The 16508-nt window shown below is 39.0% G+C and overlaps 1 protein-coding gene across 2 annotated transcripts in view; it reads right to left on the reverse strand.

Moving 5' to 3' along the window:
• Nucleotides 1–16508, reverse strand: part of grid2 (glutamate receptor, ionotropic, delta 2) — a 923745-nt gene that overhangs the window by 361422 nt on the left and 545815 nt on the right. For both annotated transcript variants that reach the window (XM_041786464.1, XM_041786465.1), the window contains exon 4: nucleotides 8189–8394. In XM_041786464.1, the coding sequence (XP_041642398.1) occupies nucleotides 8189–8394 (206 nt within the window). The remainder of the gene's footprint in view (nucleotides 1–8188; nucleotides 8395–16508) is intronic.

Here is a 16508-nt window from a genome sequence, read left to right on the forward strand (position 1 = left end):
CCCTCAGTTTTGTTTCAGTCTCTCTCTCTCCTGTACCCCTCCTTACCATCTTGCCAGGGAAAATAAGGAGTTATGTGATCATCAATCTCATCAGGCAATCTTTACCGTCCTCTAACACTTCATCTCAGAATCCCCTCTCCCCTCCATGTCAGGCTAGATTAGATTAAATGACTGCTTTGTCAACCTTGGCAGAGAGATGAGAGAAATTTTAGAAAACTCATTTGGGCTGGTTAAAATGGAGGTCAACACCTCCATATTCTATAGGCTAATAGCTAAAGCAATTTCCCACACCTTTTGTACATCAAATCTCTTGAACTAATAAGAGTGTGACAATAAAATTTACTCCATCCTCACAATCATTTCTACGCTTTTCTCTTTGTTTCGTCACAGGCCATGTTTTCTATTTTAAACCAGTGCCCCAACCTCTGTTGTTTTCAGGAGTCAGTGAGGTTAATTATGTCTAAAGGGACACAGATGACCTAACTTTGTTGACCCTGCTCAGTGGGGTGTGATTAATTGTGTTTCTCTGCAGTCTCATTGTGAAGTACGACTGACGTTTTACACGCAACACTTTTCATACTTTGTTGATCCCACTAGTACAATACAAACTTTTACCACTTATGCTGGCACTGTGGACACAAATCTGCTTCTTTTGTCGTTGTTCCTGTTGGTTTTCTCTATTGGTCCATTCTATCCCTCTTCCTGAAAGCCCTATAAGTCTCAGCAGACGGCCGTACAACATTACTCTAGACCTTCTTGAGGTTTCCACCTGTTTAAAGGAAGTTTGTCCTTGCCACTGTTGATTGTTCCTTAATCACTAGGTGCTGGTGTTTGATGGATTAATGTTGGGAAATAACATAGAGTATGATCCTTGTTTCGTTAAAATCGGTTTGGAATTAGCACTACAGAAATAATAGTTGACTTATTGATTTATGAACCGGCTGCACAGTAGTTCCAGTCCTCACAGATAGGGCCTGTCTGTGTAAGGTTTGTGGGCACATTCACACCAAGCGATCCATGCCATGCCTAAGTATGCTTGACCCCCAAACTCAGCAAAAGGTTAGTCTATTGACTAGTGTGAGTGCACTGTACTGCGCTGTAGCACAGTGCACTCTCCTCAACCTGGCACAAATGGAAGAAGTACGCTTCAGCAAATGAGGCAAGGGAATTGTGATCTCAGGTATTCAGTAGAGATGCGCCGCTAATGCAGAGTGTTAGCGCCTGTACTGACTTGCTATTGCATCAACCAGGTAAGATGTGAATGCAATGTAGAAACAGAGCCAAAAAGATACAGCAGCTCCATTTTCTTTTTCACGTCAAGACTGCATTTTTTTATAACAATGCAATGTCAATTTTAATAACTAATAGTTAGTGCAGAATGCTTGAAAAAAAAAGAAAAAAAAAAAAAACCTACAGATAATTGGTCTCATTTCAACCCAAAGCTTACCTGAACTGCAGGGAGCAGGGCCGTTCAACTTCCACTCAAACATCACTAAATCCACCATATGTTAAGTCCTTCAAGGCTTTTAAGATGCAAAAGTTAGGATTCATGTCTTTTAAAAGCAGGTGGAGAGCAGAGGAGCTGATAGAGAAAGAGACACTGTCCAAACTGCACAAATTATTTGGTATGCTTTTGAAAATGTTGTCATGGTATGGGTGCAGTTTGGACATCATGAGGGACTGCACAATGAAATGTAAACCTTCTGTTGTTTCAATATGAGCATTTGGGCTAAAAAAAATAAATCCCCACAATCTGGAATTATCAAATAAAAAAGTAATTATATTCAAACTTGCAATGCTTTCTCCCTCAGCATCTGGACACTTGACCTGTTAAATGTATGCCTGAGTATTATGACTGTGATAGCACGTCATTATGATTAGGATGCAGTGAGATAAATCTTTTGCAATTAATATCCTAATCACAATATTATTCCACGTTTTTTTTTTTTTTTTTTTTTTTCTGAATATGTAGAGGGTCTACATTGAAAGTGGACTATGTATGAAAAAAAAATATTATTGCACAAGTCAAGTGAAGTAAAATGAAGCTTTTTTTTTTACAATGGGCAACCAATTTGTCTGGCATGGAGCCAGTTAATATCACACATGTCTAAGTCCTGTAGACCTCCTACTACACGTCTAGTCAGGTGAAAGAAGACAAGAGTCTTAACCCTCTGAGTCCTCCGCTATTTCTTAACCATTTTGTCTCGGCTTGACTTATTGTCTTAAAAAAGCTTTTAAAACATCAACCCTGTGGTGCACAGTCAAGCTCGAAACTTCTTCTTTTTCGGTAAAACATGGGTTTTAAGAATATTTGTGCTGCGGTACTGTCACTTGAATAAAAAAAGTTATAGGACTACAAAAACTAAGAAAAAAACAAAACTGAAATTAAAACTCAAAGATTTGTAATGTGTGACACACAGAAAACAATGATGACAAAGACTTTTTGCACAAACTTGTTCTCAAATCTTGTGGGGACCAGAAAGAGAAAAAATAATCATTCTGTCAAAAAAAAAAAAAAGGCTTCAAAATATTCACGTTTCCAAAAAGTCCTTTTGCTTGTTTGTGTTTGCATCATTTGTGCCAATTTTCAAAGCAGTTCCTGTCTGCAGTGACACAGAGGGCAACATCAAAGGTTCTTTGTTTCTCTTTCCATCATTATGGGCTATTCTGGCCTTCTCCTCTAGGATATACAAATGCAGTTTCACAGAGTATGACAAAGGCATTGATAGGATAGCATTGATAGCCAACAGCAAAATGGAGGGCTTCCAGAGGGAAAGGCTCTATGATTTATGGTTTAAAAGTCAATGAACTTTAAATAACCTGTGCCTTTTCTTGTTGTATATGACAATATCGGCCTCAGAGAGTTAAGAAGTCTTGCACTGAGCTGAAAGGATAACTGTGCCCTTTTCCCCCTGTGTTTGTCTTAAACATGCTTCTAGGTAAACCTTGTAGGGTAAGCAACTAAGTAATAATGTGTCAGGTCATGAATGAGCCTATGAAATGGCTTTTTATTTGAACCCCAGAAGCTCCTGTTTGAGAGTCAGCCTCATTATTAAATATGCATTTTAGAAGCTAAACTAATACTAAAGAAAACAGTCATTTGGGGCCTAATCCATAACCCAATATTGGATTTCTTGGGCTCCTATTATTTTGCCATGTGATTAAAACAGGTGCCAATATTGTTTGTGTTTTACTAGTATGTACCAAAGTGTAAAATTCTGGTATTGTGACAACCTGAGTTTTGACAGTGGTGAAATGCAGAAAGGAAATAAAGTAAGGAATAAGTGTTTCTATTAAATGGTAATTGTTTAAAGAGCTTTAAAGATAATATGATTTATCTAAGGCTTTGTTTTACAACCTCTTATCTATTCACAGCCTCGACCCACCTTTCATGCACATTAATTCATAAACCAGTAAACATTAAGACTAAAACTATGAGAAGAAAAGTCAGGATACATCGGATATCAATGCTGAATGTCTGCATAAGGCGCTCATGGGAGGTAAAAGCTGATAAAACCTGCAAGTGGAAAACAAAATATTATTGCAAATTTACAAGTTGTTTTGCTGTCTAGAAGTCAAATATCCCTTACAGCATGCTCAAAGGAAGGTTTCCTATGCACCATCCATGTGTGCTAAACCTTAACCCACACTGTCATGGTCCTCACAGCACCACCCCATCACTCACCCCCTCCCTGTCACGCCTCCAACCAAATTAGATTGTGATTGCTCTTTCCGAGGTCACTTTTAATTAAACCGAGATGAGAACACGACTCATGGGATTAGGCCCCATCCTACAGCTTCGAATTATGAATTCATAACTAATGCTAGAGCCTCTTTCTTTCAACCATGACCCCATGTCATTTATGTATAAGAGCAAAAAGGAACTCCCCTAATTGTCTTCATGTGCAGAGTAAGAGCATGATAGCAGACGGGTGGTGTTAAAGTGTGACTCTGAAAAGGGAAAACTTGGAAATTATTTTTATGTAGGTAAATATCTTATGATATAAACACTATTTTATGTAAGCTGAGCCTTGCACCTTGTTAGTGTCTGTGCACCATAATTAATGCTGACTTGACGAGTTAGAGAGAGACAGAAGAGACCAGAGGAGCAAAGACAATTTTTCTTATTAACCATGTACATTATTATGAGCTCTGCTCAGGGCATCATGAAGAAAAGTGTATTAGACTTGGGAGCTGTTATTATCTCAGCAGATCTGTTTAATTGGTAGAGACACAGAAAGCTTCCGTGAGTCAGACCAACATCCATGTGCCTGCTAACATGATTTATATATGAAAGGCCATGTGAGGTGAGATTAATTTAATATACACTTGTTAACTTAAAATAAACATGGGATGAGTCAAGCAGGGACTTTGGTGTTAATGTGTGCTGAAGTTGACTTTGCTTTATCTGCAGTAAACTCAGTGCAAGGCATTAATGGTGCAAAGAAGAAGGTGCACAAGAAATGTTAATAAATCAACAATATAGAAAAGGTCACAGAACATAAGGTGAGACTTAAGAGAGAAGAGCTGAGTCAGTGGGTAAATCCTTACCCTGCTGCATCAAGGGAAATGCGCATCTCAACAAATATTAAGGGATAAGTCAAAGGCACATCTGTTCAGCTCTTATGGATGTAAACTAAGTTTGCAGTTTTCACACAATCTTTATTTTCCCCCTTCAACAAGCATACCAGAATGTCACCTAAACCTAACATTTACTTAAAATAACAAATATACAACAGGTGGTGATTTGTTATATGTAGAGAAATGGAAATAGTTAGCTAAAGCAAGGGTGGGTGATTGCCAAAGCCACCCCAAAATCCCTAACAATGATCAGCATTAGAGTGGTGCAACAGTGAGCCCTAAAACATGGAGATGAATGAGCATTTTAGCACTTCTGCCTCCATCATGGCTAAGTTCTTGATTAGATGCATGACAAAATGTCAGTAGTAAACACAAGCTTATGAGATTTTAACATTTATTCTTCAACACAAAAAAAACTCTCAAAGGTCTCAGCTTGTGGTTTTGATTCACATCCTACAAATGGTATTTGCTTACTATTTGCTAACTGTCTCTGCAAAGTTTTTGGGGGGAGATTAAATGTCATCATGCTGTGGCAATGCATTATTGGCCATGAAACAGGAAGTAGTTTTTTTCAGGGGGTTAGAACACCTGTACTAGTATGAATTTCGGTAGACACAGTGTTACGGCAACACTCCCTGATAGGTTGTATGGCATGGCTGTCAAGCTTGATAGGGACGGGCCTTCCTGCTCTCACGGCCAGCAGCTGATGAGAGGAGGGGACTGCTGTCTTCATTAAGCTGAGGCGTGCAGGTGTGCTAGAGGAGTGTGAAACACTGTAATGCTGAGAGCTACCTCGTAGAGAACATTTGGAGCAAACAGACGACTGTTTCCCCATTTAATTTCTGTTTCTATGTTTATTTTTGAGTTCGGTCGTGTTTTTATGTTATAAAACAGTGAACTGTCATCCATCACCACTCTGAGGAGGAAGTGTGGGGTCTGAAGCAGAGCCGGCTAGCTGAGGTGGAATCACATTGTGACTGAGGTTAGGCTGCAACAGGTAAGGCACAGGCAGCAGACGCCTGGAAGCCCTAGACAAATGTTGTGTTGCCAAGAGTCATGTTTGCCTTGACCACAGGGGCAGGAGATAAACTAGAAGTTTCACATGGGTTTCTCCAGTGTGCCTGGCTAAATGGCTCACTGGCGCCCCCTACAAAAAAAAAAAAAAAAAAAAAAAAAAATATATATATATATATATATATATATATATATATATATATATATATATGTATTAGACCCGGCAGCATGTTCAGCCTAGTATTATGAAATTTGGTGAAATGTCAGGAAAATGTCAGGACCTAAAAAAGCCTCTCAGACTTGTATTTAGTCCAAGAGGCAGGAAGTTTGGCATTTTGAAATGTTTGTCAACAAGACTGGTAAAAATCAGACATCAGCCAGGCTTTGTTCTGGGATTAACTAATCTGAAAAAAAAAAAAAGAGTCTAAACCAATGTAATATTCTTATAGGGTTAAAAAACATACATTGTTGAAAAAAAAAAAAACAGTTTGCCTTACAAACTCTGTCAACACTTCTTTATGTGATTCCAGACCACTCCTCAACAAATGTTTATGTTACTATTCAATATCTGCCACAGTACCATCTATTTTTAAGGTCCATTATATGAGGTATGACTAGTAAAGGTCACATATTTAACCCCTTTAAGACAAGTTTAGATTGGTTTCAGTGGTCCCCAAAACATGGTGAGAACTCCCCACATTACATCATGAGGGGAAAATCTGAGAACAGCTTGTTTCAGCACACATTTTCTGAAAGATGGAAAGGGTGGGGGGGTAGATTTTCTGATTCTTGGGGAGATTAAGGATAGGCCAGGGGCACATATTTTTGCTAGAAAATCCTGAAAAGGTGTATTTTGCATAATATGTGACCCTTAAATAATCATTTTCCAATGCCTTAGCAAAAATACATGCACTTTAATCAGTAGCAGTGAACTAAAGAGCACTTATTGGAAACTTACAGCAGCTGTATGTCAATACCCAAACTTTAGATATAACAACCTCTGTGTGACTATAAACCACGTGGTTTTATACTCATAGAAATATCTTTCCAATTAGATTAATTTAAAATATAAAAATTTATTCACATGAATATTAACAGTGTTCGCATTGATTGAAGTAGGTCTGATAAGTGGGGACAAAATCGATACATGAGTGTTTTTCATTTGTGTGTGCACAAAAAATTTATAACAAAAGTGCTCCAGTGTGACGACCTAGTTGACAGTCTGACTACGCCTGAGTTAAGTATTGACCTGAATTGTGGAGTTATTTTATTTTTCATCCAAAAATGGTGGCTTTGAGGAAAATGAGCCAAAAATTAAATTACAGAAACCAAGTCAGATGTTTCATTTACACTGTTATGAAGCAAAAGAATAAAGTTTATCCTGGAAGCCAAATTTATTTGTTTCAAAACTATCAAATTAAAGCCAATAATTTTGGATCAGACCAAGGACTGTGAAAAATTAAAAACACAATCAGCATAAAAGTGAAAGAGAAGCAAAGCCAAAAGATTCAACACTTTCCCTGCTGAGTGGCTGCTGGAACTGTTGCAAAGCTCAGCCTCCTAAATGTTAACATGTGGACCATAGGGGGATATTTAAACAACATGTTCCTCAAACATTGCTTATGTAGTAAGAGCTAGTTCATACTGATTTTGGTCCAAGTTTTCTAGGATGTTTCTGCTATTCTTAGATGTGAGATGTAAAAAAAAAAAAAAAAGAGCAGATTTAAGGTCATGGTCGACAACTCTGTTGATGAATGAAACCCCTGCAGCGTTCTTTACAAGATTAGAAGAGGAGGCATGGAGAGAGAAAAAAACGTCATACCAACTAAAACAAGAGACGTCTATGAAAATAACATGCTATGATGTGGACTGCAGAGACCTAAGGGATCTTTGGCACCTTCTTGGCAAGTTTATTTATTTTTTCCTCCGTTAGTGGAAAAGTCGGGTCATCAGTTTCATAATTTCTATGACCCTTTCTGCCAATGCCTTAACTGCAGTGACATCACCATCACTATAACTCATCACAGGGGTATTTTGGCTTCATTTTAGTACAAGAGGATATGTAGATACTTCTCCATATCTATATAAAGTCCAGACTGCACTGACTTGGTGGGAGGGGTGTCAAGAATATTGAAACTTAATGAAATGTAGAGAAAAGACTTGCCTGGTTCACAACAGTTTACAACTACTGTGTCCGGCAGTGAGTAAACTAAACTTCTGGGATTCAAATAAAATAAAAACAACCTCTTATCCTTAGCTAAACTAGGCCTTATTTTGTGGAAGAATGTCATACATATTGAGTGCAGATAATGACTTTTGCCTTACTCTTCTCATATGTCTCCCTACATTTCTTCTGCCAGAGAAGTTTCATGGCAGATGTACTCCTTTAGATGAAGTTTGACCTAAAAATCAATTCCATATTGATTCCAGTCCAGCAGAGGCAGCAACAAGCTACACAACTGTTTTCTTTTTCTGTATCAAAGCATTTAGATCCTCAAGACATGCCAACCTCTCGATAAATACCCCAGAGATGTGGGGATATTTTCAGATATCTGATTAGCATGCCACTCAGAGAAAAGCTTTTAATTCTTACCTCAGTGATAAAGGCCTTGGCTGTAGCAGGGCTCATGAACAGCACAGCTCTGCGTAGTGTGTCCCTGTAGCGGTGCAGCTCCTCTACACGCATTGTTCTGAACAGACTGGTGATCATCATGTTGATGTTAGATTCCACCTTCTGGAGGGAGACATCCATACCCTGCTGAGATGTCCGGTCAAGAAAATCCTCAATACCACGGATATCTGGAGGAAGAAAAGAAGAGCTTTACTCTCAGGATTTGGCTCTTAATGCAGGGAAAATGAACCGACAGACAAACATGGACATGCTCATTAACACAGATGAAGAGATGAATTACTTGACACTGTAGTCTCTGCAGTAGCTGACTGCTTTTCTATCAAAGCTCCTGCTGGCAGCAATTCATTGCTATCAGTGCATTTGTGTGACTTAAATCTTGTCTTTTGTCTTATTCAGTAAAGACTTTGTTGGCAGCAAAACTTTACATTTGTAAGAGCTGAAAAACTTCCCTAATGACGACTCAAATATACAGAACAGTTCAAAAATACGCCCTCTCTTCTAGACAAACAGACATGGAAACAAAGCATATGGTGGTGACTCATCAGACGATGGAGAGATGTTTGATATTTTTTGTTTACTGGTCTAAAAAGAAACTATACAAACAAAGTTAAAGTAAGCTTTTCAGTGACAGGGTGATAAAAAGCCACGTGGGTGTGTATCTGATACTGTTGCATTTTCAGTAAAGTTGCATGTATGTGTGTGTGTTTGGCTGGAAAACATTAAGGTAGCCTCAGTGATGTCACCAGTTGGTTGCTGCAGTAAAGTTATGTGGCCAATTGTTAAATCTAAAATGTTGCCTCAGAGTAACTTTGTTCAACTCAAGGCCTTTTCACACAAGAAGCAAGAAAATTTGATGAAAATATGCACATAGCCAATCCAGAAAATGTCCTGACTGAATTGTTCATATTTGTTTCTCACAGCAGAAAGTTTTCCTCCACTTTGCCTGTCAGTCAAAGAAGGGATGGGAGAATGGAAATCACAAGGGGGCTAGCAGAGCAATTTCAAGATAAAGTCAAGTGGTGTTTCCTGTCAAAAGGAAGGCTTCTGCAGTTGTTCAGACTGTAGAAGTCATTTAAAAGAACCTGCATGATGAGACAAGTTCATCTTCTTGGATAGATATTTGTATCTCTCATATGTACAGTGTATTGGACAAAAAAAAACGATAGATATATACATATCTGCATTTTGAGTTATTTTGAGTTTATAAACTCACCAGGAGGCTGCCATGTTTTGGTCTGCACTGGTAGTGTGTGACATCACTTAGCCACAGTGCTCCTCACCGTTGCTATGCAGTTTTTGCAGACTGGCTGTTTTGCTGCTTGCAGCTGTTGCTGCCAACAGCTTTCATACCAGGCACGAGTTTGTTGCATGTTGGCTTTGTCTCCCTGCTGTCAAAGCTCTGTGATTCTTCCTAAGTTATACCTCAATAAACCTCCCTACAAGTGACTGGATTCAGTGTACAGTGGAGGCATGCTGGTAGCTTTCAAAATAAAATCACTATGTACAAATAAAGGGAGTTTCTTCAAAGAAATCCTAAAGTGGGCAAAACATGAAGAAAAATGTATCAATTTATGTTTTTGAATTAGAGTGATGGAAAAGGAATATTAGGCTGTATAGCAGTGGCTGTCTTTTTCTTTACACACTCAAAGATTTATTGTATAAACTGGCTTTAAGATTTCGCTTTCCTGTGAATCAATGACCTTGTGTTTAGTTGTATAACCACTGTTTCTGAGAAGTATTTCACATCTGTGTTGCATGGAGTGGACCAACCTCTGGCATCTGCAAACAGGTATTCAGCCCAGGACAGTTGGACTAAATTCCACACATAAAATAACAATAATAATAATAACAATAATAAAATTTATTTGTATAGCACGAGTGCTTTGATAATAAGCATAATCACAGTTACGACAGAGCATCAAACACAAACCGCAGAACACAAAAAGAAAGACAAAACCTCAACAACAGAGGAACCCATGAAAAACTGAGCTAGCAATGTAACTCCATCAACAGCAGTACTTTATAAACACAAAGAATATGTCAAGTTCGAGAGACATCATAAAAACCCAGATATAGAAATATAATTCCTGCCAAAAACAGTCATTTTTGATTGTTTTATGGAGGTCCTGTAGGGCATGCTTTCTGTCCCCTGGTACATTATTTGTGCTCTGATGTATCTGGTTGTATTCCTGAGGTATTTTAAGGCAAAGATGACCTCATTGAGGAAGCAATCATCTCAAAAGGTGTACATCAAATATGATTAGTCTGGCTTTATAAGATTAATATAATCAAAGATGGATGTTACTTAAATAAACTCACCCCGTATACTGTGTGCTATTAAGACCAAAACCATTTTTAGCAGGCTGCAACCGTGTGTCTTCCTGCTGTCAAAAAGTGCATGTTAACATGAATGTTACTTCTCAGGCTTTTGCAGAGAGCCTCGGGAGACACTCGAGGAACTGCTGTTTTTATTTTTATTTTCTAACATCTACGCTGGCTTCATTTTTAACACCTGAGGTTGCTGCTTGATGTAGGCATCAAACCACAAGAAAACCCCAGGGCGATATATTTTGAACAATTAAAACACCTTTATTTTTACTGCATGATCAGGCAGACCTTAAAATAACATGTTTTGGCATTGAGCTTTCACTACAGTGCCTTCAGCACAGCATTTGACTCCCGGAAGAGGCCTTGAGTTCATGGAAATACTGATATTTTAGCATCTAAAGGGGAAAACTTTGGGTTTTTCTTTGGTTTTGAAAGAGTTTTGTTGTTGTGCTGAAAATGTGTAAAGAAATTCCCCTTAAGCAGAGAGAGTGCATAAGCCAAAATGTTGTTCTATTCCTGCAGAATCCAGCATGTGTTGCAACAGAGGCACTGTGAGATGACACCATGACACTTTTTGATTAAAGAACTAAATCGCTGTAATTATCTCCATTAACAGTTATTTTTGTACGATGAATAAACCTTGATGCTGCTGCCTGTATCTCCTCCACCCGGCCTCCTCTATTCTTAATGAGCTACATTGCAGGTCAAGGTAATCCTAATTAAGGCACTTTGGTTGAGACCACAGCTAATGATGTCGGAGGATGTGTTCTCATACCCCTGTGTGTATAAATGTGTGGTTATGTAAAGCTACTACCTAATGATGTATTTGATATGGAAAACGGATGACACTGCCGTCATTGGCGGTGTCGTGGCTCAGCAATTAACTGGATTGATTAGACTTGTTCAGGGCCACGGGGCTGGGGTGATGGTGTGATTGCATCAATGCCAAATTTTGGAGGTTTTACAACGTATTAAGAGGAGAGACATAATGCAACATCAGTGATTCAGAGAGAAATTAATTTAGGGGGAGGGCAAACAATCCTGTGCACACATTAATGCACATGAAACTCATTCTAAGAGGCAGGCTGTCAGTTCAAAAGTTTAGCAAGGGCATTCAGGGGTATTCTGAACAGTTTGCTTGAGATAAATCAGCAACTTTTTGGGCTAGTCTTGCCAATCTGTTAGAAATAACATGATGCAAAGAGCAAGAAATGACAGAAAGGAATAAGAGTTTTCAGAGGAAAATGCACCACGGACGAACCCCTTTATGCACAACTAAAGCTGGAAACCAAATGTATTTATAAATACGGTTTTCTGCATGCTGATGTGTAAGCCCTGCTGCTTTTGCACAAGTGCTCCATTTCAGCTTCCATTTAAGTAATTAATAGTAAACTTTCAAGGTTTGTCTGCTTATTAGAGCATTGTTGTTGGATTGTTGTGCGTGCATGTGTTGATGAGAAAAGTCGATGAGTAAACAGAGACATCGAGACGGCATCTTTAATGGCCAAACAACATTGCTCTAATTTGTGCAGGAGCCCATCGAGCCATTAAAATCTAATTGCTGATATTAATGTGTACAAATAATAATCTGTGGTAATAGTAATTACTGTTTAACTATGTTATTACTGGCAGTACAAACACTGTCACCATTGCTGTCTCCTACTGACCAACAAAGCATGAATCAGCTGTAAAATGCACCGACAAGCTTAGTGGCACACATGCATACAGTTCTGTTGAAAAGTATTCCTGATTTCTTTTTTTTTTTTGTTTTGTTTTGTTTTTTTGTTTTTTTTTTGCCAAACATAAAAGTTTCAGTCATAAAAATTTTAATACGAGACAAAGATGACCCAAGTGATGACAAAAAGTAGTTTTTAAATGATGATTTCATTTTTCAAGGGAAAAAAGCAATTCTAACCAACCTGGCCCTATGTGAAAAAGGACCCTCCCCCTTTGTTAAAACATCAGTTAACTATGATCATCCACACTGTTTAAAGCTGAGTTCACTTTCACTAGGCACACCCAGGCCTGGCTACTGCCAGACCTGCTGAATCAAGAATCCCTTAAACAGAACCAGTCTGATGAAGTGGAGTACACCAAAAGATCTCAAAAAGCAACACACCGTTCCTCCATCTAAAGAAGTTCAAGAACAGATGAGAAACAAAGCCAGTAACATCCAATATGAAAAGGTTACAAAGCCATTTCTTAGGCTTTGGGACAACAGCAAACCATGGTGAGAGCCGTTATCAACAAATGGAGAAAATTTGGAACAGTGGTGAACCTTCCCAGGAGTGGCCAGCCTACCAAAATGACTCCAAGAGCACATCAATGATTGGGGCACAGGTGGCATAGTGGTGTAAGGCGCGCCCCGTGTATGGGGTCAGCCTGGATCCGAATCAGGCCTGTTACACTTTTCTGCATGTCTCTCCCCAGCTTTCTTATCCCTGTTTCTGATTCGATCCACTGTCTTCCCCTATTAATAAAGCCATACAATTACCCAAAATATATCTTAAAAAAAGAGCTTACCCAGGAGGTCCCAAAAGAGCCAAGAAAATATCTAAAGAACTGCAAGCCTCACTTGACTCAGTTAAGGGCAGTGTTCATGACTAAACGATAAGAAAGACACTGGGAAAAATGGCATCCATGGAAGAGTTCCAAGGCCAGAGCCACTGCTGACCAAAAAAGAACACAAAAGCTCATCTCACATTTGCCAAAAAATAAATAAATCTTGATGATTCTCAAGACTTTTGGGAAAATATTCAATGGACTTACGAGACAAAAGGTGGACTTTTTGGAAGGAGTGCATCCTGTTACATCTGGTGGAAAACTGACACAACATTTCATAAAAAGAACATCATGCCAACAGTCAAACATGGTGGTGGTACTGTGATGGTCTTGGGCTGCTTTGCTGCTTCGGGACCTGGACCACTTGCCTTGATGGAACCATGAATTCCAGAAAATTCCAAAGGAGAAGGAGCACTTGGGTTACGCAGCAGGACACATAAGGCCAGGTAGGTTAAAATGACTTTTTTTCCCTTAATAAATGAAGTCATTTAAAAATAACATTTTGCATTTACTCAGGTTATCTTTGTCCAATATTGAATTTTGTTTGATTATCTGAAACATTTAAGTGTGACAAATATGCAAAAAATAATCTATCAGGAAGGTGGAAATATTTTTTCACATCACAAGGGCCACATGGAAGAAATAATTAGAAATAGCCAAATACGGAAAGACTAACGGGGAATGTGCCTTTGTCATCCTGGGAAAAAAAAAAAAATGCAACATGCGCCTGAATGATGAGTATCTGAGAGGATTTAAAAGTACACAGATCAACGTCACTGATGTGAGAGCAGAGATATGTCTGCTTTAGCATAGCCGTATTTCTTCTAACAAGTGCAAAATACCATTCTTTTACTCCTCATAAAAGCACACATCTAAACACAGTCAGAAAGATGTATGATTGCACAAAGACACACTAAATTTGCATACACACACGTGTAAATAATCTTTACTCTTCTCGTCCAGCCAGGTTCTTAATTCTCTCTATTTATCTTAACACAGCCACTGTCATTTATGATTAAGGATGCCAACCTACATTTAACTGAGTGTGATTTATGTTCTGAAAGAAAGCTTTTAAAATCAACAGAATCAAAAAGCCTCACCAAACACAGCAAAAAGTAGCAGGAATCAAATTACGGCATCCCAAAGAGAAAATATGTGTTTATTCCTACATACGCTCTCTTATGAATGATTCTTTCATGTAAGTGCAGTTTTGCAGTATTTTTACAAATTGGCCTGAGTAAGTGCACTCCATGCTTTATGTTACGTCTGCCTCTTTCTAACAGACTGTATATTCTAGTCCTCTGTGCTGCCTCGTACCTGTTAGTCCACCTGTCAGCCTTTCTCTCCGTCTGTCTGCTCCCCTGCTGACTGACTAAAGGGTCGCTCTGGTTTTATTTGCCTTTATCAATCCTTTCTCCACGCTAGCTTATAGTTCAGGTTCTGTGTCAAACGCATTCGCTCCGCAATGTGAGGAGTTTAAAAAACAAACCCGGTTGTCTCTCTGCATGAAGCTCTTTTTAACTCTTGACATCACATAATGAGTAATTAAAAAAGTTCAGAAATCCATGAGATTAAGCCTGGTTACAATGATAGAGATCTGAGAATTAATACACATCTCTGTAGGCATATTTTAAGACCTAGTGACATCACTGTTGGGTGTTTATACAGTTCTGATGTTGTAATTCAATTTCTTGTGTAAAAACAGTGAGTTCATGATAGTTTCCCCTGTGTATCTCATGTCCAACGGCACCTGAATGGAACATGCACAGGAAAAAAACAAGAAGACAGATATGCCCTGACAGATTTAACTCAATCACAGAGACTAGAACTGTTCAGACAGATGTCTCATGTGTGAAGGCCTGCCCAGTGAATGGGCCCTCCCCAGTTGTGATTTACCATCAACACGTGTGTTGGACCAGTACTAGCATCCCGGCTAACAGTCACCTCATTTTGGAGCTGAAAATGTGTGGAGCTATTGTTTGGTTCTGACATTCAGTTTATTTATTTGTACCACTTTCGCTCTTTTCACCGCTGTCTTTACTCATTTTTGCCATTATTTTTAAATTTCTGCATCTTTTAGTGAATTTTTTAATAACAACCCCTTTTTCACATCTTAAGTGTCATGTTTTTGCCACTATTTTGCCACTTATGACCAGTCGTGGTTGCTAACGTTGCTGAAAAGGGCATGATAAAGCCGGTGGAACCCTAGTCCCCAGACTAGGAGGGAATCCCTGCACAGCAAAAATCGATCAGTTAGGTTGAAGGTTGCTGGTGGTACTGGGTTGTCATGGACTTGTTCTCAACTGTTTCAGCTCAACCGGAAGCTGCAGTCCAAGTTGACATCTGGAACATGACTTCTCCTCAGGAGAACTGTAGCTCAAGGTAGCTCATTCAGCTTTGGACTGTGGTTGCTGCCTTGTATGAGGTGAGATGCTTTGACTGTGGGGAGACTGGTGAGGATGGATACACCGATTACTGAATGAATAAATATTCTATTTACGTCTCTGGTCATTTACATGACCCATTAGTCAGACACATTAACTGACAAAACAGGAAATATTCCGTAATCAGGCCAGCACAGCACAGTACAATATCAGTAAAATGAGTATACACCCCCCCATATCTAAAACACTCCCGTAAGTAAAATGAGACAAATAGACATGCAATACGAAGAAGAAGAAGAAGGTGGCAATGCCTTTTGAGAGCTGACAGGCCCCTTTGATATTGGGGGAAGGCCTGTCAATAAATCTGGTCAGGAGAGGAGCAAGATATGTTGTCCAATTCTGACAAAACTGCCACTGTAGCTGCATCCATGCTAATCTGTTCAGCAGCCGCCAGGTTTTCAGGCCTGCAGTGCTACTAAACAAAGCCCTGTCTCAAATGACGCTGAATGATCCAGTCATTCTCTAAGCAGGGACAAGCATCAGCTTGGAGCTTTGTAAGTTGGATCTGCCAATCCATTGGCTTTGCAAGGTTAGAAAGAAACCAACTTTTGCAGAAAACCCAATGCTGATTAGCAATGCATAAAATAAAATAAACTGTTAATCTGAAAATATGCACTGTAATTGGATACTAAACAGTATAAAGTAAGGGAATATATGTAGAAATTTAAAGACAAAATGAGAAACGTTGAGCTGAGTTGTACTGTATAACAAATATATTCATTGTCAGAGTGTTTTATTACCACCTCCTGGAAGAAAAGGGAAAAAAAAGTCATTGACTTTCAAATGTGGACATTTCCTGCCCTAATTTTCCACATTAATAGTCAGAAGCATCCTCACCCCCTCCATCAAAGTTTGCTTGATTTCCTGCATCCTGCTGTTCAAAGGACAAGGCTGGAGCGTGTACCGCCTCCACTGCTGAGCGGATCATTGGCTGTCAGCTGCTCTCC

Source organism: Cheilinus undulatus, linkage group 5 (assembly GCF_018320785.1).
Source record: "Cheilinus undulatus linkage group 5, ASM1832078v1, whole genome shotgun sequence".
Taxonomy (NCBI): Eukaryota; Metazoa; Chordata; class Actinopteri; order Labriformes; family Labridae; genus Cheilinus; species Cheilinus undulatus.